This window comes from Arabidopsis thaliana, chromosome 3 (assembly GCF_000001735.4).
Source record: "Arabidopsis thaliana chromosome 3, partial sequence".
In the NCBI taxonomy this organism is placed as follows: domain Eukaryota; kingdom Viridiplantae; phylum Streptophyta; class Magnoliopsida; order Brassicales; family Brassicaceae; genus Arabidopsis; species Arabidopsis thaliana.
In genome coordinates, this window is record NC_003074.8 from 20,929,938 (window position 1) to 20,948,522 (window position 18,585).

General features: G+C 36.7%; 8 protein-coding genes and 4 long non-coding RNA genes across 16 annotated transcripts; 6 read left to right on the forward strand and 6 right to left on the reverse strand.

Annotated features, from left to right (window-relative positions):
* Positions 1 to 619: 619 nt before the first annotated feature.
* Positions 620 to 2,932, forward strand: ALPHA-SNAP1 (alpha-soluble NSF attachment protein 1; the record flags this gene model as incomplete). The annotated part of the gene is made up of 6 exons (NM_115503.1): positions 620 to 1,028; positions 1,323 to 1,423; positions 1,874 to 2,025; positions 2,265 to 2,415; positions 2,513 to 2,560; positions 2,648 to 2,932. The coding sequence occupies 6 exons, from the start codon at positions 620 to 622 to the stop codon at positions 2,930 to 2,932; spliced, it is 1,146 nt and encodes a 381-aa protein (NP_191204.1).
* AT3G08655 lies at positions 2,047 to 2,278 on the reverse strand. The gene has a single exon (NR_141470.1). It is a non-coding gene; the product is annotated as an other RNA (long non-coding RNA).
* Positions 2,854 to 4,603, reverse strand: AT3G56460 (GroES-like zinc-binding alcohol dehydrogenase family protein). The gene is made up of 5 exons (NM_115504.4): positions 4,033 to 4,603; positions 3,841 to 3,932; positions 3,500 to 3,758; positions 3,262 to 3,405; positions 2,854 to 3,187 (listed from the first exon to the last, which is right to left on the reverse strand). The coding sequence occupies exons 1-5, from the start codon at positions 4,486 to 4,488 to the stop codon at positions 3,092 to 3,094; spliced, it is 1,047 nt and encodes a 348-aa protein (NP_191205.1). The 5' UTR covers positions 4,489 to 4,603; the 3' UTR covers positions 2,854 to 3,091.
* AT3G08665 lies at positions 4,190 to 4,549 on the forward strand. Its single transcript, NR_141471.1, has one exon. It is a non-coding gene; the product is annotated as an other RNA (long non-coding RNA).
* A 56-nt stretch (positions 4,604 to 4,659) lies between the features above and the next one.
* On the forward strand, positions 4,660 to 6,499 carry AT3G56470 (F-box family protein). The gene is made up of 3 exons (NM_115505.3): positions 4,660 to 4,894; positions 4,994 to 6,347; positions 6,456 to 6,499. Exons 1-2 carry the CDS (start codon positions 4,878 to 4,880, stop codon positions 6,078 to 6,080), a joined length of 1,104 nt encoding a protein of 367 aa, NP_191206.1. The 5' UTR covers positions 4,660 to 4,877; the 3' UTR covers positions 6,081 to 6,347; positions 6,456 to 6,499.
* On the reverse strand, positions 5,676 to 6,100 carry AT3G08675. The gene has a single exon (NR_141472.1). It is a non-coding gene; the product is annotated as an other RNA (long non-coding RNA).
* On the reverse strand, positions 6,161 to 9,694 carry AT3G56480 (myosin heavy chain-like protein). The gene is made up of 13 exons (NM_115506.3): positions 9,405 to 9,694; positions 8,768 to 9,068; positions 8,555 to 8,683; positions 8,354 to 8,446; positions 8,088 to 8,234; positions 7,944 to 8,012; positions 7,777 to 7,860; positions 7,502 to 7,685; positions 7,298 to 7,414; positions 7,160 to 7,218; positions 6,936 to 7,067; positions 6,686 to 6,835; positions 6,161 to 6,569 (listed from the first exon to the last, which is right to left on the reverse strand). The coding sequence occupies exons 2-13, from the start codon at positions 9,047 to 9,049 to the stop codon at positions 6,543 to 6,545; spliced, it is 1,473 nt and encodes a 490-aa protein (NP_191207.2). The 5' UTR covers positions 9,050 to 9,068; positions 9,405 to 9,694; the 3' UTR covers positions 6,161 to 6,542.
* AT3G08685 lies at positions 9,045 to 9,268 on the forward strand. The gene has a single exon (NR_141473.1). It is a non-coding gene; the product is annotated as an other RNA (long non-coding RNA).
* A 1,653-nt stretch (positions 9,695 to 11,347) lies between the features above and the next one.
* On the forward strand, positions 11,348 to 13,532 carry HIT3 (HIS triad family protein 3). The gene is made up of 5 exons (NM_115507.4): positions 11,348 to 11,704; positions 12,265 to 12,322; positions 12,678 to 12,767; positions 12,893 to 13,010; positions 13,125 to 13,532. Exons 1-5 carry the CDS (start codon positions 11,595 to 11,597, stop codon positions 13,190 to 13,192), a joined length of 444 nt encoding a protein of 147 aa, NP_567038.1. The 5' UTR covers positions 11,348 to 11,594; the 3' UTR covers positions 13,193 to 13,532.
* Positions 13,533 to 13,700: 168 nt separating this feature from the next.
* On the forward strand, positions 13,701 to 14,033 carry AT3G56500 (serine-rich protein-like protein; the record flags this gene model as incomplete). The annotated part of the gene is made up of 1 exon (NM_115508.1): positions 13,701 to 14,033. The coding sequence occupies one exon, from the start codon at positions 13,701 to 13,703 to the stop codon at positions 14,031 to 14,033; it is 333 nt and encodes a 110-aa protein (NP_191209.1).
* On the reverse strand, positions 13,991 to 16,902 carry AT3G56510 (RNA-binding (RRM/RBD/RNP motifs) family protein). 5 transcript variants are annotated; one of them, NM_115509.3, is made up of 8 exons: positions 16,641 to 16,902; positions 16,046 to 16,310; positions 15,869 to 15,932; positions 15,658 to 15,725; positions 15,476 to 15,565; positions 15,256 to 15,386; positions 14,859 to 15,008; positions 13,991 to 14,428 (listed from the first exon to the last, which is right to left on the reverse strand). In NM_115509.3, the coding sequence occupies exons 2-8, from the start codon at positions 16,296 to 16,298 to the stop codon at positions 14,411 to 14,413; spliced, it is 774 nt and encodes a 257-aa protein (NP_191210.2). In that variant the 5' UTR covers positions 16,299 to 16,310; positions 16,641 to 16,902; the 3' UTR covers positions 13,991 to 14,410. The 5 variants fall into 5 exon arrangements, with proteins under 5 accessions (NP_191210.2, NP_001326048.1, NP_001326047.1 ...); NM_001339799.1 differs by having other exon boundaries at positions 16,425 to 16,902; NM_001339798.1 differs by having other exon boundaries at positions 16,046 to 16,313; positions 16,419 to 16,902.
* Positions 16,903 to 17,169: 267 nt separating this feature from the next.
* Positions 17,170 to 17,794, reverse strand: AT3G56520 (NAC (No Apical Meristem) domain transcriptional regulator superfamily protein; the record flags this gene model as incomplete). Its single annotated transcript, NM_115510.1, has 2 exons — positions 17,170 to 17,528; positions 17,626 to 17,794. 2 exons carry the CDS (start codon positions 17,792 to 17,794, stop codon positions 17,170 to 17,172), a joined length of 528 nt encoding a protein of 175 aa, NP_191211.1.
* Between the last annotated feature and the right edge of the window lie 791 nt (positions 17,795 to 18,585).

Here is an 18,585-nt window from a genome sequence, read left to right on the forward strand (position 1 = left end):
TTCTCGAGATCTTTTTTGGAAATACGATAAGATAGGCTGAATAATTCTTATTCTGAAATTTTTTGGTAATGCGAAACCTTTGTTTTATATGTTCAAGAAGAAAAGAAATATTAAGAATTTTTTTTTTGTTCAGTCACACAACTTTAGAACAAAATTATGTTAATAATTTTCTTCATTTTAAATCCAAAACTTCAAAAGTTAGAAAACATATGAAGTAAAATAAAATAAAATGTGCTAAGCTATAAATTGATTTTAGTTTACATAACAAATTCTAATTGAAACTTATTTTTTTATATCGTCAAAAAACAACAACTAAATTCTGAAAAAATATCAAAAACTCCAATTTGGAAAGTATAAATTACAAACTAACTTGTTTTATTTTATGTTTTAATATAATAGTTTAGTTGGTTTAATAATAGTAAGTGTTATTTTATTATTTTTTAAAAGGGAAGGGTTTAAAAACCCACCAAAAAATCCCTTAAATGGATGCTTAAAAATCTCTGGTCGCGGGCTTAGCCCCAGTAGACTAGTTAGATCACTGTGTGGTCTGGGCATTGAGTTATCAAAGAAAAAAAGGGAAGGGTTTAAAAACCCACCAAAAAAGTTGAGGGTTTTGTACATGTTTTTTGTAAAAGGTGAGGGTTTTTTTTACCCACTTTTCATAGAGCTGAGGAACTTGATAAGATATCAAACAACAAGAGTCTCCAACTCAAGCAGAGACTTCAATCTCTCACAACAACACTGCAGCTGTTTCAGGCCCAAAAGGAGACACGAAGCCCATCTCTCATTCATCGGAACTCTGCAATACTCAAAACAGAGAACCATCACGCGAGCCGCTTCAGCTACCATCGCTCGCCGCCAACTCTTGTTGTTGTTTGATATCACTTTCTCTTCTTCAAGCAGTTGCTACTACTTTCAGAAGAAAGCTGAGAAGAAGCTTAACAGACGGAGAAGATTCGACACTAAGTACGAGGATGCTGCTGATCTGCTCGAGAAAGCACGTGATTCCTATAAGCTTGCCAAATCATGTAATTTCCATAAATAATAATCAGCCGGCCTTGATTTTTGTTTCATCTGATTGATTTGTGATGATGATGAGGAAGAAAAGGTGAAACTTGAGACTTTTGATTGATCTTTGGTTTAGCAATTGTGGTGATCCTTCCATGGTGTTGTGAGAAGTTGATTTTAGGCCTCTTTGATATGTGGGAATTATAAATTGGATACTCAACATTTAGATTACTCGATAATGATGGTTTTTGGCCTTATAGTAAAGTCATTGATAAGTATCTTCTTGCTTATGTGTTTGATTTGTGATTCTTCAGGGGATCAAGCTGGAATAGCTTATCTAAAACTTGCCGATTGTCACTTAAAGGCAAATTCTTTGGCAAACACATATATGATAATGGACGAATGTATGGATCATGTAGCAACAGCTTTTTAGATTTTAATTGACATATATGTACTACAGGACTGATTATCAACTCTTGTGTGTTTTCCTTTCGCTATGCATGTTTATCGCGTCCAAATATAACCATGACCTTATTATATGCAGAGGCTGCATCTTGTCTAGAGAGAGCGGCGAATATATTTTGTGAGATAGATAGTAAGGCTCAACATGGCTGCAAGATATTACAATGTACTACATGTCTCTTTTGAGTATGAATTAGATACTGTTACTCTTTTAGTACGGATAGTGAGAAGATAGTTTTATTGAGGGGGAGGCACTTCTTCAGCATCTTCTCCATGGTTCGTGTTGTTTATGCATGTTGGATCCTGTCGGATTTGTTTCTTTTTTTCTACAGTATATATAGTAAGCTTGGTACTGACTTTCTGTATTTGTACTAATGTGTACATTGTCATTTACTTTTGACAGGAAATTGCTGAGTATTATGAATCTGATGAGATGTTCGAGCAAGCTATTGCTTACTATGAAACGGCAGCTGAATTCTTTCAAATAGAAGAAGTGACCACCTCTGCAAACCAGTGCAATCTAAAGGTTGCACAATATGCTTCCCAGCTAGAGCAGTAAGATTTTCGGCACCTGACCTTTTTTTGGCTTTCTCATCCTCTGGTATTGACGTACTTACAGTACTGAGATGGGACCATGTTAAAATCGAATTTTCAAACCACAAATTTGACATTGTTTGGAATAATGTTGTTGTTCTCTACACATGAGCACATGGATTATAGCCCCTTCTCTACTTTGGGGCGGATTGATTGATTGATAATAGGCTTGCTGTTGTATCTTTGATAGGTATGAGAAGGCAATCCAGATTTATGAAGACACAGGCACGCCATTCACTCAACAATAAGTTGCTTAAGTATGGAGTTAAAGGCCATCTTCTCACTGCTGGCATGTGCCACTTATGCAAAGCTGATGTTGTTTCCATCACTAATGCACTGGAGAAATATCAGGTTCTTCTTCTTCCACAGCAAACAGCCTTAACATCAGCATCCTGGCGTGGTCCTTTGAGTAACTATGACATGTGTTCTAACTTGTACTTTCTTGCAGGATCTGGATCCGACTTTTTCAGGAACACGGGAATGCAAGTTCTTAGCGGTAAAGTTTAAACTCTGGTGTTGTAAGAAATTGGGGAGTAGCTTACATAAAGTATGTTAAGTGTTGTACATTTATTCTCATGAACAGGACCTTGCTTCTGCTATCGATGAAGAAGACATTGCAAAGTTCACAGACGTTTCCAAGGAAATTGATAGCGTGAGTCCACTGGTATGGGCAGTAAACCACATGCAACTATTTGGATGTAAACTCTGTCTGGTTCTTGATCATGACAACAATGTTGTTGAGGGTAAAAGAGAAGTTCAAGGCCAGGGAGCTGGAGGAGGATGCAAGCTTTACTTGATTGAAGGAAAATGTATTCTTGATTGGAACAATGTATATACAAAAAGGATTTATAACTACACTAATTTCTAGAGAAAATCAAACTGCAATTCGATAACGTTTATTGAAATTTCAAATCAGAATGTGGATTATATGCCAGATATAAATGCAAGATGGTTCAGCTTACATGGCCATTGCAATAACCTTATTTCTAGAATACATAAGCTGTTTTCTCCTACGGCCATAAAGAGTCTATAGTTTTGAAGACAGGGCAGTCTTGTGGTCGAGAGCAATCATCACTTTTCCAATTGCCTTCCTGTCTTTGAGGTCCCCGAATGCAAGATTGGCCTGTAATCAAAACGGTAAGTGTTTAATTACATGTTTTGAGTTTTGATGTCATGAAGATGAGTTAATGTTTTCACCTGGGAGAGGCTATAGGTATGAGAGATGTGAATAGTGATCAATCCTCGGGAAAGCCATGACAATAACTCTTTGATGGAATCTTCAAGGACATTGGGCTGATGGATCCTGTAGCTACCCCAGTAAAGACCATGAACCGTCCAGTTCTGCACCAATTGGTTACTACAACTTATGAAGATTTGATTCTCTCAAGTGAAAAGCTTCTTCTTCTCTATAATACAACACAAACCATTTGTTTACCTTAACAAGTGCTATATTAGCAGGAATGACAGGTATTTCGCCGCTGGCGAAACCTATCACCAGAATCTGGGCTCCCCATTTCAGAACTTTCATGGACTCCTTGGTTAGTTTCCCTCCAACAGGATCATACAGAACATCAACTCCTTTAAGCTTTCTTGTCTTGATAAACTCTTTCACACTTGAAATAACATTCTCAGTGCCTAGATCAACAACATGATCCACTCCCATTGACTTCAACAGTTGAATCTTCTCAGTTCCTCTACCAAAAAAGTAAGAGATTCAAAAACCAGAACCGATATCATGGAAGCCAAAAGTGAAATGAGTCTAAACAAGTATATTACCTAGCAACTGCAATGACAATGGCTCCACAAACCTTACCGATTTGAACAGCTGCAAGGCCAACGCCACCAGCAGCACCTAGAACCAATAAGACCTGCATCAAAACCAATGAAAAATCTATCAAGTCTCAACCTTTATAAACTCAAATTCACATCAAGCAAAAAAACTGAATAAAAAAGATGAGATTTTTTTACCTGACCAGATGTTAAACGAGCTCTATGAACAAGTGCTACATGAGAAGTCCCAAACGCAACAGGAAGCGCAGCTGCAGCAACCATGTCACATCTTTCCGGTACAAGGAACAAACGAGATTGATCAGCGACGATAAACTGAGCGAAGGAACCGAGATCGGCGAAAGAACAGACACGATCTCCAACGCGGAATTTGGTGACGGCGGGACCAATCGCGTCGACGATTCCGGAGTAATCAGAGCCCGGAATGAAAGGTAACGGAGGTTTCTCCTGGTATTTCCCGAGAATCTGAAGGTAATTTGCGTAATTCAAGCTCGTAGCAATAACTCTGACTCTCACCGACGTGTCTGAATTCAAAGACGGGATCGGATGAGTCTTGCTTACTTCTACCGGAGATTCTGGACTACCTGGATTCGTCGCAGTTGGATCTCCCAATTTCCGGCAAACCAAAGCCTCCATTTTTGCTATCTCTGATAACTCTCTCTCTCTCTCTCTCTCTCTCTCTCTTTCTCCTGAAGAGTGAAAGAACCAGCTTGGCAATGGGACGTTATCGTAAGCATATGAGATGGATTTGATACGACGCCGTTTAGATCATCGTAATTAATAGTATAATTTAATAACTTTAAGACCGTATAAAACCGAACCGGTCCTCTTTGGATGATTTGCTTATGACTAATCTGAAAATTCAACGGCGAAGAGACCAAGAGAACGATCACAGATCACCGTTGGATCAGTCGTCGTCGTCCTAATCTAACGGCCAGGAGACTCTTCTCCGATATCTTGTGCTTCTTTCCCGTTACGACTTCGTCGGACCCCAAAACCTAATCCTTAATCTCCCATTCTTCACCATGGTTACCAGAAGAAGGTCAAAGCTTGGATCTTGAGTTTTCAAAAATTTCAAATTCGGCTTAAAAATATGATTTGTAGCTTTGAGATTTTGAGACTTTGGGTTTTACTTTTACAGGTCGAAGAAGAAGAAGAAGACGAAAAGGAAGAAACAGAGTAGCAAGGAAAAAGAAAAGTATCAAACTTTCATAAACCTTCCTTGTGATCTCTTACAACTGGTAATTTCTCGTCTCCCGTTGAAAGATAACATCCGTGCTTCTGCTGTCTGCAAAACATGGCACGAAGCTTGTGTTTCTCTTCGAGTGATACATACATCTCCTTGGCTTATTTACTTCTCCAAAACAGACGATTCCTATGAACTTTATGACCCATCAATGCAGAAAAACTGCAATCTTCACTTCCCTGAGTTATCCGGTTTTCGAGTTTGTTACTCCAAAGATGGTTGGTTACTCATGTACAATCCCAATTCTTATCAACTCCTTTTCTTCAATCCCTTTACTCGTGATTGCGTACCCATGCCTACGCTTTGGATGGCATATGATCAAAGAATGGCTTTCTCTTGTGCTCCTACATCAACTAGTTGTCTCTTGTTCACTGTCACTTCTGTCACTTGGAATTACATCACCATCAAGACATATTTTGCTAATGCTAAAGAGTGGAAAACATCTGTGTTCAAGAATCGGTTACAGCGAAACTTCAACACTTTCGAGCAGATTGTCTTCTCCAATGGTGTCTTCTACTGCCTCACAAACACCGGATGCTTAGCTCTCTTTGACCCATCTTTGAATTATTGGAATGTTCTTCCTGGGAGACCTCCTAAACGTCCTGGAAGCAACGGATGCTTTATGACAGAACACCAAGGAGAGATCTTTCTCATTTATATGTACAGACACATGAACCCAACAGTGCTTAAACTTGACCTTACTAGCTTTGAATGGGCTGAGAGGAAAACACTGGGAGGCTTGACGATCTACGCAAGCGCTTTGTCTTCTGAATCCAGAGCCGAGCAGCAGAAGCAGAGTGGAATATGGAACTGTTTGTGTCTCTCTGTGTTCCATGGATTCAAGAGGACTTGCATATATTATAAGGTTGATGAAGAGAGTGAGGTTTGCTTCAAGTGGAAAAAACAGAACCCTTATGAGAATATCTGGATCATGCCACCACTCAACCTCATTGATCTCCCTTTGTTTGATCATCGTATCTAGTAATAGTTAGAGAATTCTTGTTCATAATTATTCAAACACATGTACAATCTATTTTATATACAGATTACTCATTTACTGATAATAAAAGAGGGAAATTCTCAGAAGCAGGTAAAATGATGAAACAATGGTAACAGATACAAACCAGAAACCGCTTTGGGTTTTGATCTCACACTCATAAGCTGATTAACAATGTTGAATAAAAAAATAAAACAATCAAACAAACCAAACCAAACAAATGATCAAGCAAAAGAAAAGAAAAAAAAAGAAGTCTGCTGCCTATAATAAAACTCTACGCAGCAACATTGTATGATCATCAGTAGAGAACCCAAACTTGCACCTTCCTTCTTTGAACCAGTGCGAAAAATAAACAAAAAGTAGCCGCACACAAACACACAGAACAAGAAAATCCGGCGTCAGGGGAAAAAATATCAGGTGGTTCGTTAATGACATTGTCTTCTTCACTTAATCATCTGGACCAAGCAGTGTAACCTGCAGATTTAAGCAAGCCTGTTATGTAAACCTGCAGTCTTAAAACTGTATAAAGTGCAAAACCATAGTGATTTGCAGAGTCTGAGAAAGGCGACATTTTGACTACTTTTGCTTACACTGCAATCGAAAGCGTATTTTCGAGCAAGGGCTATGGCTGCGTTACGTTCGTGTTCTGACTCAAAGGTTAGTATGAAAGTTAGACTCTTTCTTGGTTGCCAGAACACTGCCTTGGTAGGAGCCTTAATATTGCCTCTAACTCCACAGAGCTGAATAATTATCATACCAAAAAACTTGTAATAAATGTTTTTCATTGAATGTCAAAGAGATGTTTCTGTTAAATAGAATGAAGAAAGAGTCTCTAGATACCTGCATGGATGTCGAATATAATTCTCTCGCCTTTGTGATCCATCCTCGAGACAGCTTTATCCTCGTCTTTCCAACGGTAAAAACGTGCGATCGAGATGCATAGTCTTGTCCATTCATCTGCGATATAACCACCTGAAGAAGAGTTTGAGAACATGAACTCAATGCAAACATTTCCAAGAAAACAAGAATAAGTTCTGAAAATCTTGAAGAACGTTGTAACATACACTGAATTCACTGTTAGACTTTCGCATCAGCGACTCTACGCGGGATGGCAAGCCAGAATCTGCATTTCAGTAAGCCAAACATTCACTTATAGTCCACTTAAAAATCTTTGTATCGTCTAAAGTTTCCGTAATACCAACCAGGATCAACTGGATCATCGGTTGTAACTGTGAACTTTTGACCATTTGAAAGAATGTCTGCCTGTAATATCCTCCCAACATCAAATGGTTCTGGAGCATACATCGATTGGATGGCACCTAAGAGCAAGAATATGAACTGCTCAAGCTAAAATTCATTTACTAAAAACCAAATGATGAAGCAAACAAACAGATAGGTCCATTTACCAGATATAGCTTCCCTGCGACTAGTTTCACATGCTGCACGATACCACTGAATAGAACAGTTGGAAAGATCTGGAGCATTGTCTTGAGCATTGACACGGATTCTTAAGCAAGAGCCGAGACTTTGTTTGCCTTCAAGAACAAATGGACAAGACTTGGATTCCTCAACTCTCTTGATTATTGCTATCTTGAAATGTTTGATAAAGGCAAGAACAAAGAAGTGAGCACAGTCCAACTCTAGCGAAGACGAAGAGAACTAAATGCTCACAAAGACATACCTCTTTATGAAGTTTAACAGAATTCATATACTTCTCTTGGATTCGATTCCTTAAACCATGAAGCTCGTGTTGCATGCCCATCACCTGAAATTACAACATATGCAGTAGTAACTTTTAACGTGGCACATCAAATTATGAAGTTAAAGTGCAATGAATTGATGTAGTACCTTTGTTGGGTGATGCATCCGTTTGATTTGCCTAGCCTCTTGAACTTCCTCAACCAATTTCTCCACATCCTAAGAATTGAAAACTTGAGTTCACTAGAAAACTTTACTACTAACTATAAATCTAGACTAGAAAATAATACTAACCGGCCCCTGAGCTCTAGAAGCTTCAGAAATCCGTTCTTGTTCTTCAAAAGCCTCTCCAAGTCTCAGCACAACGGCCCTTGCAGTTTCGATCTCAGCACAAGAGAATGACTTTTCTTGATTTACCAGTTTCTTTGCATCTTCTGAAGTCTGTCAATATGAGAGTAACAATAATCAGCTTCCTTTGTAGTTGTTACTGTTGGAAATGTAAGCAAGCGAAAACAGAACATTTTCGGCATCAATATCAATCTATACTATAGAAGCGAGACCTGCTTGAGGAAGTTTCCTAGTTTCTTCACTTCAAACTTCTCCTGAATCAATTCACCTTCATTCTGAGTTAACTTCACAGCTAGAGCTTCCACCTATTCTCATACATCACAGTTTTGACACAAGTCACATAAAAACATTAGTTTCAGAGTGAACAAGGAACCTTATCTTAAAATCTGACTAAATCAATCTTAAATCTTAACCATGGAGATAGCTGTCTCCACATCCTGTTTGTTTTGCCCATCCGTGCGTCCTCTCATGTATTCTAAAGCATCCCTTAGCTTCTTCAACATAACATGTCCCTCCAAAGAAGCCACCTCTCTTAACTTAGCCTAAAAGAGAGTTTCCAAGAATATATTTCAACAAAAAGAGAGAGTGAGAATTGTTATATGAAATCAAGAATTGTAGAAAGTAACCTCATTAGCCAAACTAACAGCTGCAGCAAGATTCTTGTCGAATTTACTAGCGAGGTCACGGACCGAAAGCCGCTTGTGCTGATCAGACAACAACTCGCTCTCTTTCTCGACAGTCTCCTTCACAGATGGACCTTTTTCATCTTCCTTTGGTTCCTCTACTATCTGATTATCAGGTCCTAATTTATATGTTGGAAAGTGATCAGAAGCAAAGCTCACATCTACTGATACTGGAACCACTGATAAAGATAATGTCCCTTCTATTTCAGGACACACTTTCGTCATTTTATCTCCGGATCTTTATCTGTTTCAACAACAATAAACAAAGAGCAAATCAAAAAATCATTAGATGATTTGAATTGGAAGGAAGATTACTAGATTAGCTCTAATCTAGTTCATAGGAAAAGATTTAAGGCAGAACAAGAAATGCATTATACTATCGATTACACTAAATGAGAAAGAATCAGAACATCAAAGGGCAGTTAAAAAAACAGAACAAACATTTTATATATATTTTTAAAAAAGTGGAGAATTTCTAACTCATGTAACCAAACATTGATGTCATGAAACAGTATACGACAAAAATCAGGAGAAATGAAAGTAGAATCAATCAACTCAAGAAAAACACAAACAAACTTACGGATAAACTCAAGACCAAGAAACAGAGAATCTCAAGAGTGAAGAAGGAAGAAGGAAGAAGAAGAATAAAGACAACTGGTTCTTTAGTCTATCTCTCTCTAGTCTTCGTCGTCGTTTGGCATCTTTTTTCTTTTTTAGCTTTTACAAAAGCGTCAAAGACGACAGGATAAATGGGCAATGCAGAGAAGAAAAAAGAGACACTTTTGTTCCTCTCTCTCTCTCTTCTTGAACACTGCTTGTTCTCTCTCTCTCTTTCTTTCACGCCATCATCGTTAGAAAACCCAAAGAGTGCAAAAAGAGAAAGAAGAAAACGATTATAATTTGTTGTCAATGCCTGGTCTCGTCTTTTGTTTGCTGGGATGAAAAAAAGTGACCACGCGCTGTTACATGGTGTTTGAACCACACGCTCTGGCGCGAGTTGTCGTCGGGGCCCGACCGACCCTTTGGCTCCACTGGATTTCTCTTCTTTTTCTCTTTTTCACATTATTGATTTTGTGTTTTCTAGTTTAGCTTTTCGTGTGGATCTAATTATGTTCCTTTAACAACCATTATTATTTCTTCTCAATCTTAAGCAAACTATCTAAGAAACTAAACTTTCAAATCCAATATATGATAAAGAGTTAATGTAGAGATACATGTTATATGACTCTAAGCTACAAATACTAATTTTTTAACAAAATGTATAAAAAGAATCAGATACAAAATTCAAGAAAAACAGTGGATATATGTGTCCAATCCTTTTACAACCTGTAATACTACATTTTTAGATCCATTACTAAAATTAGGATATCTCAATTTCTTAACTAACCAATCAATAATATGCAAAAGCTTATCCAAAGTTACAAACATTATTGTATTAGACCATCTTGGAGAGTGGTGAGAGATACTGTAACATTTGGCGTGTAGTCATGAGTACTACATTTGGTGGAATCTATGTTTTTAGTTGAAAGGTCAAACTCAAATTAGTTTTCCTCCTAAGAGCTATCAAATGCGTTAACATCACGATTCACGAGTTACATATATAGCTAGTATATAATTAGTACTATAAGTTACAATTGTTTTCGAATTACATTAATTTCTTTTTTCCTAGTCGAAGTTCACGAATCTTTTTATCATGACCGGAGTCTCTAAGATTCGAATACAGTTTTTTGGAGCATAATCTTCTTCGAATGACAATAATAGCAACAAGTTTTTTCGTTACAGTTTCATTTCATCAATTCGTATGGCATAATAATCACTTATACACTAATGTTTTTGCTAAAATTTATCCATCTCTTTTCATATTAAGATTGAATGAATTAAACAATTAGTTAGGTTGATATTTATCAATTTTCGTGGTCCATGGTTGTTTAATTCAATAACTCATCACGCATTTTATCATGTTTGGACAAATAAATAGAACAATTGGACAAATTATCATTAAAGACCAGTAGAGTGGGTCTCTCTAGAATTATAATACTTTAATGTTAAGGAATTTTCTTAATTAAATTCCAAGAATTTAATATCCTAGCCTCACTAAAGTGACAAAAAAGGCTAAGCAGAGCATGTGATATTTCAGGTCACGTTAACATGAATAGATGGTTCAAACATCATAATCGCACTTTTACTTTCTGTTTGTGGTATAACAAGAGAGTACTCTGTACTATAATGAGAGATGCATTTGACTTTAATTAGATACCAATCACTTTAGTTATAAACTAATTTTCGTAAGCTGTAAAGCATTTCTTACTTAATTCTTAGATAATACAACTCTACTTTGTGTCTTAATGATGTGTTTGTGTTATCCATGACTATAATTAACTCTGAGCATTAAGCATATGCAACGGGGTCCATGTAGAATCCAATGATACCAAACCTACTCGCCATCACTTTTTTTCACTTCTTGTCTCCTTTTTCCTTATTTTGTTGGCTTTTACTTATTTAGTTAAGAGTTTGTAGTGAATGAACAGACGTTTACTAGTATTATCTAGTACTTTGTGGGTTAATTGTGGATGAAGACAATAATTTTGATTAGGCAATAAAGAAATGGGTTTGGTCTTTGGTGGGCTAGTAGTAAGCCCATAAAGAAGAAAGAGGTTCAGACAACGGAAAAATAAGGGTATGACGTGGCAAGATATCATTGGTTGGAAGAAAGAGATTGGCGGGTGAAGTTGTTTGTGCCGTCTACGAATTTAGGGTTTAATTTGTGTTAATGAGCCACCGTGTTTCGATTCTATCATCTCATTTCTCACCTGCCTCCGCCGTCATGGCTTCCGAGAAAGAAGCTGCTCTCGCCGCCACTCCTTCCGATTCTCCCACCATGTATGCCTTTTTACATCTTTCTCTCCTCCTCTTTCGATCTTCCTTCTATTGTTGATTCTTTCTCTTTGTATGTAGATCACTGTGATTTGTTTGGGTTGACTCTTTGAATGAAATGAATTTCTATTTGACTTTGGATCTAGTTGTAGCTTTATTGTTCCTGCTTGTGTAGCTGAAAATTTGTAAGGACAAAACAAATGTAATGGCTGTCCTCTGCGATGTAGTAGTTGTGAAATTGGTTCTTTCGGTTAACTCTGTAACGATTGATGAGTACTCCGTATTGAACGTGCAATACTTTAGTTTGGGTGTAGTGACTTAGAGTTTGTGAGAAGAAGCTCTTTTAGTCTTTGTCTATGTTTGTTGATTTCCATAGCCTATATGTAGATTTTAGTTATATATAGTGAAACTGAGATTTTTCTCTGCTGTTAGATAGAATTTCAAGATTTTAGGTTCCTTCTATTAGGGAACTATTGTACTATTATATCTCCTGGAAGATTTGAATTGTTTTGTTCTGTTAAAACAATTGTTAACATTTATTTAGCTTATGCTGGAATATGCTGCAGATTTGACAAGATCATCAGCAAAGAGATTCCATCCACCGTGGTTTTTGAGGATGACAAGGTACTTTTTAGTTCTATAACCTTTTTTATACAAGTGTCTCCTCTGTTGCATCTGGAACATGTAGTTATGCAATACTCTCAAGTTACCTCAATCTTCTTTCCATTTTAAAGCACTGTGACTACGAGACATAAGCATTCTGTGAATTTCATATATTAAGATGGCCTCCGCTTTACTATGTTTTAGTTTCTTCTGCCATTGGTTAAATTTTCTAAATTGAAATGTCTTGTGTTAACAACTGAAATTAGTTTCTTAATATCCCTACCACTTTAAAACTTGTCAGTAGTTAGTTGTACACACTTCATTAGAACTACTGTTCCTAGCATGTTTACTCAAATCATGTTGCATGATTTTGCAGGTCTTAGCTTTTAGGGACATAACGCCCCAGGGTCCTGTTCACATCCTCCTTATTCCAAAAGTGAGGGATGGCCTAACTGGCCTCTCTAAGGTACCTATCACTGAAACAAAATCCAGACAGCAATCAAATAAATGAACTGCTAAAACCATGGCAATTGTTGAACTCGATCCCATTTTGAAACACAAGCTAAATAATGTTTGGTTCTGCTACCGCAGGCTGAGGAAAGGCACATCGACATCTTGGGCCGCCTTCTCTACACTGCCAAGCTTGTAGCAAAACAAGAAGGCCTAGCAGAGGGTTTCAGAATTGTTATCAATGATGGTCCTCAAGGCTGTATGTATTTATATATAGTTCCACTTCTTCAGTTAGCCTATTCAGAAATTCAACACCTGAAGAAATAAAGGGACCTCATGATTGATGCTTCTCACATTCTTGTGGTTTTTGTAGGTCAATCGGTGTATCACATTCATGTTCATCTCATTGGAGGACGCCAAATGAACTGGCCTCCTGGTTAAAGATCATCTTGAAGTGGATTGTTGTCCTGATGATAAGAGGGACGCTTAGAGTTTGCTCTCGTCTACTAATGTCTCTATAAATAAAAAAACGTGGGACATGACTTTTATGATTGTTATGCAAAACCTTATTTTATGTTATGAAAAGGATATTTCACTGTTTTCTCTTCTGGAATCTTGTGGTTGCTTTTCTCTATTATTGACTCTGTAAAAATTGACTGCGTTTAAACCAGAGCGCCATCTTTAAGGAAGAATACCAGAGAGTAGAGACGCATGAATTGACCTTGTAAACATCCACGACGTGTTCATGAGCTTCTGACATAATATTATATACAAACTTGGTAGCGGTCACGTCTTTGACATTTTTATGTCTATATAGACCACCTCATTGCCTACAAGTAAATATTTGGTGGATTCTTAATTTCTATCTGATCCCAGTTTCACGTGTAGACTTTTCTTTATAGTCATATCTCTTATCTTAGATTCCATTTCCAAGTTCATAATTTGATTCATGGAGGAAGAAAAACCAAGGAAGAGCCTGACCAGCAGTGTCAGCAGAGGTTCACTCAAAACCAAGAATCCGTTTAGCCGTGTGAAGGACGAAGGTGAGAACAGAAACAAGACGGGATTGTCGATGAGGAAGTCGTGGTCCACGGACTCCCTTGGTCTGCTCAGCCAGAGCAACCGGTTGGGGAAGACGGTCTGTATCTGTGCTCCTACAAAGCATGAAGGCTCATTCCGTTGCAGGCTTCACCGTTCATCAGCCACAAGCCATGGTGCAGCAACTGCAGAACTTCATCTCCCAAAGCCCTTGCTTTCTTCTCGTCGTCTCGGTGACCAATAATGTCACATAGTCTCTCTTTCGTTATTCACAAAACCAGTATGGTGCCGTCCTGATTGTCTAGAAGATTGTTTTTTCCTATCCATGTGATGAATCCATTTGGTATCCATGTGTTCATATAAAACATGTGCTTATGTGTATGTTGATGCACTTTTAAATCTTTTTTTTTTTTGGTGGTGGAAATTTCACATATATGTTTCTTGACAATAGTATATAGCTAACCTTATAAGGAGAACACAAAAGTATACAAATTGCTAAGTGTATGTGAATATTTTCTCTGTTGAGTTGCAGAAACTAATTGACATTCATACATAATGGAATTGCTCATTGATTTCTCCATCAAGCTATGATCAATTCGCAACGTCACATGCCTCTTAACCTTAAGAACCGCCAAATACCTGAATCAGAAAAAAGAATATAAACAAAACCATAAATTTGATAACATATGCATGTAAATGAGTCATTCTAAACCGGAACAGCCAATACGATACGGAGGTCATATATGATATATTTGCGTTGAAAAGCTGAACACAGATACTAACTATACGAGTCTAACCAGCAGACATTAATAATCATTTAAGCATAAGATATAACCGATTGATTATGCATAAGAGCCAATACGAATACTAACGAGGTCTACGAACTCAAGTTGGACTAGCAATGCAATAGTTCACCAGGTTATAATGTGAATACGATTCAGGTTTAAGACATTCATCTACCCCAGCTAAGCAGCTACTATATATGTTGTTATCTAGACGACCTGTGATGCTTCTAATTCTAATAAAAAATCTTCTTGGTTCTTCAAAGATAAAAGAAAAAAGTACTGACCGATGCTAGGAAATCAGTGGAGAGCCCAGGCTTGCTTTGAGATGTCTCATTTTCAATTGATTTCTTCTGTCTAAACTGGAAAATCGCCCTAGGTGGAAAGACTGGTGCTGCTTCAGCATTGCTACCCGATTCTTCTTGAATCTTTCGTTTCTGCCCACCGCAAATACAGAAGAATACAAACCAAACATCTGGTTAGAGTAGTGAGATTTACAAAGGGAGAAACGAAGAATTGAATTCCTCCAAACAAGAAGGCCTATTATCCAACTCTAAAAGTTAGCATTTACTTAATGGATTTATAGTTTATAAAAAGATCACAAGCTATAAATTTCAGACAAGCAGACATCGAACAAGTAAGATAGAGTACTTCTGAATTTACAATATTAGAAAGTGTGAGCACCTTTTCCATTCGTGCATCTATCTCGGTCATGGCACGAGACTTCTCTATTTTAGATAGATAAAAGTCTTTCTCCCTCTTTGCAGCAGAAAGAACCATATTTAATTTCTGTTCCCGTATTGCACTTTTGTATGCTGCACAAAGCAATCCCTTTGTAGATTAGAGATCATATCATAGAAAATTGTCAAGAATTTCAGCAGAGATATTGTGCGGTTAACAATACCGATTTCTTCAGTAAGATCATCCCATTTAAATTTGGTCAAGTATTTGATGTTCCAAATATCATAGTATACTGATGACTTCTTTTTCCCCCCTGAGGAAAGAAAACAGCAAACATTAACAATCATATAAGCTTATAGATTTAACCTGTCGACTATGCATACTGATATGATTCATTAGGAATACCGATTTGTTCTCCATTTAGCATATCTGCAACCCGTTTAGCTACGCTCTTCTTAGCAAACTCCACCCACCTGCAGTTAATGAACAGAATAATATATCGAAAACTATTATTAAAAGAATCCAAATTATCAATGTGGAGAAGTGTTTTGAACACAACAAACAGACAAGGGAAAAGCCAATAACTAGCGGGGGAAACACATATCCTTAAGCGTACCCTTCAGAAAACCTTTGGCCACGAAATCCACCAGCCCGCTTACGGTGCACTTGTGCTTCAGAATCTGAATAGCAATAGACAAATGTATCAGCTAACTTTTCAATACAGAAACACATTAATATGACCAAGATGTGCTTTTGACATTAAACGAGGACTCGATAGGATAAAAAACCTCACCTTCAGGTGCAAGATAAATCCTTCCGAGTTCTCCATATTGAGCGAGAATATGGCGAAGTCTAACGTGATCCATGTGTGGTGGGATACGACTTAAGTAGCAAACACCTCTATTGTCAGCTTTCGAAGCTTCCTTAAGCAATTTCTCTTTCAACTTCTTTTTCTTTCTATCAGCCTTTTGACTCTTCATCGTTTCCTTGGACTCCTTCTCCTCGGATATTCCATCCGTAAGCTCGTGAGATTCCTCACTCTGCATCTTCTTCAGCAGCTGCTGAATCCATCACAGAAAACAATTTTTCAACTGACTAATGAACAAAAGTCTGAACTTTTATCATATCTACAAAAGTTCTAGCTACATTGAAATTATAGGACTAACACCAACAATTGCATAAACGTGTGGACTTGCAATTCGTAACTTGCAGATGAAAGGGACCCTTAAACCCTAGACACACGAATCAACAAATTTCAATTCCTGGACCTCCCTTTAATCGACGTTTTGCAGATGAAAGCGCACTAAATTTAATGAAAAAAAAAATGAATCTTCATAAAAATCTCTACTTTTTTGTCTTCGTTTCTGAAGGAAAACAGGAAACTTTACCGAAAGTGAGAAAGAAAAAGAAGCTAGTGCCGTCGGCGAACAACTAGTACTCTCCGTTCGGAAGAAGAAGAAGACGGTGGTGTGTAAAACTTCGTTCGCTTGTTTAGGGTTAAATAAATCCGGTTCTTGTAACGATAATGTACAAAACCGGTATTCTTGGTATCCGGTTATCGTTATTTCGGTTAATCAGGTCAAATCACATTCGGGTTATCGACTTATGAGTAGTCTACAGAACCTGAATTCTGAACTTTGTTGCTGAAATGTTTTTGTAAAACGATATTGTAATGTTTTGATTAGTGTTAGAGAGGCTAATTCTATGCAACTGGCCCAACTCTCGTATTAAAAGTTTGGAGATGTTACTTATTAGTGAAAAAGTGAGAATGTTTTAGATCTTTTAGTCAAAACTCTTTACAATCCAACCAACATGTATATATATATATATATATATATATATATATATATATAAAGAAGAGAAGCTAAGGTGCAGAGAAGGAACTGGAGGTCATATAGGATCAAAAACCTTTGCAGTCTATTCGGATTCGGAATCGATTGTGGACAAATCAGTAGTTTCGGGTTTAGTCTTCTTGCCAAAAATATGGCATAAAACCCAATCAGTATTCGCTACTGTTTGTGGGAGGCTAATTTCATCCATGAACCAATTATACTTTAAAGCTTCTTCATCATCAGATAAACAAATATTATCAGATTCTTCTTCTTCTTGCGCAATAAGAGTAAACCGACGCTTAATACCAACTAATGCATCATTATTCTTTGGATCTAGCACATTGGTTTCTTCTCCGATTGGTGTCCAGAGATTATGAGAGTTACTAGTAACTTGGTTGTCACGTTTTCTGCAAAAATAGTACCAATGTTCTTCACTTGGATAACCTGAAAGAAGGAAACAAAGAAAATTCAGTTGGCTCTTTCACAGGATGATTAAAGATGGACATTGTCTTTATAAAAGTTTAGATCCACGAATTCTCACCAGGCAGATCATGCGGATGTCTTGAGAAGATATCATGACACTCTTCAGGTATCGTACGAGCTTTCATGGGTTGTCCTAAAGCTTTTTTCTTCAAAAAATAGTTTGAAATCTCACAGTTTGTAGAACGAAACCTGAATCCTACGGGCAAAGCTCTGTGTGTTGGCTCCATTCTTAGCAAAAAAAAGAAAAGAAGAAGGTGAAATTGTGATTGAAGCAAACTGAAACTAGAATTCTAAAAGCTTGTTTATTGATCGAGGATGAATAAAAGTTGCTATGGTGAGCTACCTATTTATAGATCCCATTAATAAAAAGTAGTCCTTTTTGTTTAATAATTAGTAGCTTAAAATTAGAGTAAGTAAACGTTTTTTTAATTTTATTTTTTTAATAAGATACATAAAGTTTTGTTTTATTTATCTTATTTATAATTTCTTTTTTAAATAGCTTTTTTAGTTATCTTATTTATAATTTTTAATTTGTAATTTCACACAATTATTTTTTATAGTTTTAAAATTAATAGAAGGAAATTTTCTTTTTACAAATGTCAAAATCTAAGATCAATAGATTTGACACATGTCACAATCTTATGAGTTACTAACTTTGAAAACAATATTTTATATGAAAATAAAAGATAGTTATGAAATGAAAATTTTTAATACTTTTTCCCCCATAAAAAGACTTGATTACATTAAGAATAAAAGATCAGTAATAACTAATAACTATTTAGTACTTCAACAAATTGAAAAAGTAGTTAGTCAAATAAATAAAGATTGATTTTCTATCTTCAAAAATCAATTAAGAAAAGGAAAAGGAACAAATTATATTGAATAAAAGATATTGATTGTATTGTAGTAAGGAAATATAAATTGCAAATAACTTTCTGTTTTGAGAAGTGATTCATTTAATGGGGGCAGAATTAATTTCTTAAAGAGGGCAGTCCATTAAAATATTAAAAATTAGAAA

Coding starts and splice junctions, on each gene's coding strand:
- AT3G56460 (NM_115504.4), bottom strand. CDS start 4,488: ATGGAGGCTTTGGTTTGCCGGAAATTGGGAGATCCAACTGCGACGAAT. Junction 3,406..3,499: donor CTAATATAGCACTTGTTAAG/GTAAACAAATGG, acceptor CAATTGGTGCAG/AACTGGACGGTTCATGGTCT. Junction 3,188..3,261: donor ATACCTATAGCCTCTCCCAG/GTGAAAACATTA, acceptor TTTTGATTACAG/GCCAATCTTGCATTCGGGGA.
- AT3G56480 (NM_115506.3), bottom strand. CDS start 9,049: ATGACGAAAGTGTGTCCTGAAATAGAAGGGACATTATCTTTATCAGTG. Junction 8,235..8,353: donor TAGGAAACTTCCTCAAGCAG/GTCTCGCTTCTA, acceptor TCATATTGACAG/ACTTCAGAAGATGCAAAGAA. Junction 7,219..7,297: donor CGATGATCCAGTTGATCCTG/GTTGGTATTACG, acceptor ACTGAAATGCAG/ATTCTGGCTTGCCATCCCGC.
- HIT3 (NM_115507.4), top strand. CDS start 11,595: ATGAGCCACCGTGTTTCGATTCTATCATCTCATTTCTCACCTGCCTCC. Junction 11,705..12,264: donor CCTTCCGATTCTCCCACCAT/GTATGCCTTTTT, acceptor AATATGCTGCAG/ATTTGACAAGATCATCAGCA. Junction 13,011..13,124: donor CAATGATGGTCCTCAAGGCT/GTATGTATTTAT, acceptor TGGTTTTTGTAG/GTCAATCGGTGTATCACATT.
- AT3G56510 (NM_115509.3), bottom strand. CDS start 16,298: ATGCAGAGTGAGGAATCTCACGAGCTTACGGATGGAATATCCGAGGAG. Junction 15,933..16,045: donor GATTTATCTTGCACCTGAAG/GTGAGGTTTTTT, acceptor ATTGCTATTCAG/ATTCTGAAGCACAAGTGCAC. Junction 15,726..15,868: donor GGCCAAAGGTTTTCTGAAGG/GTACGCTTAAGG, acceptor CATTAACTGCAG/GTGGGTGGAGTTTGCTAAGA.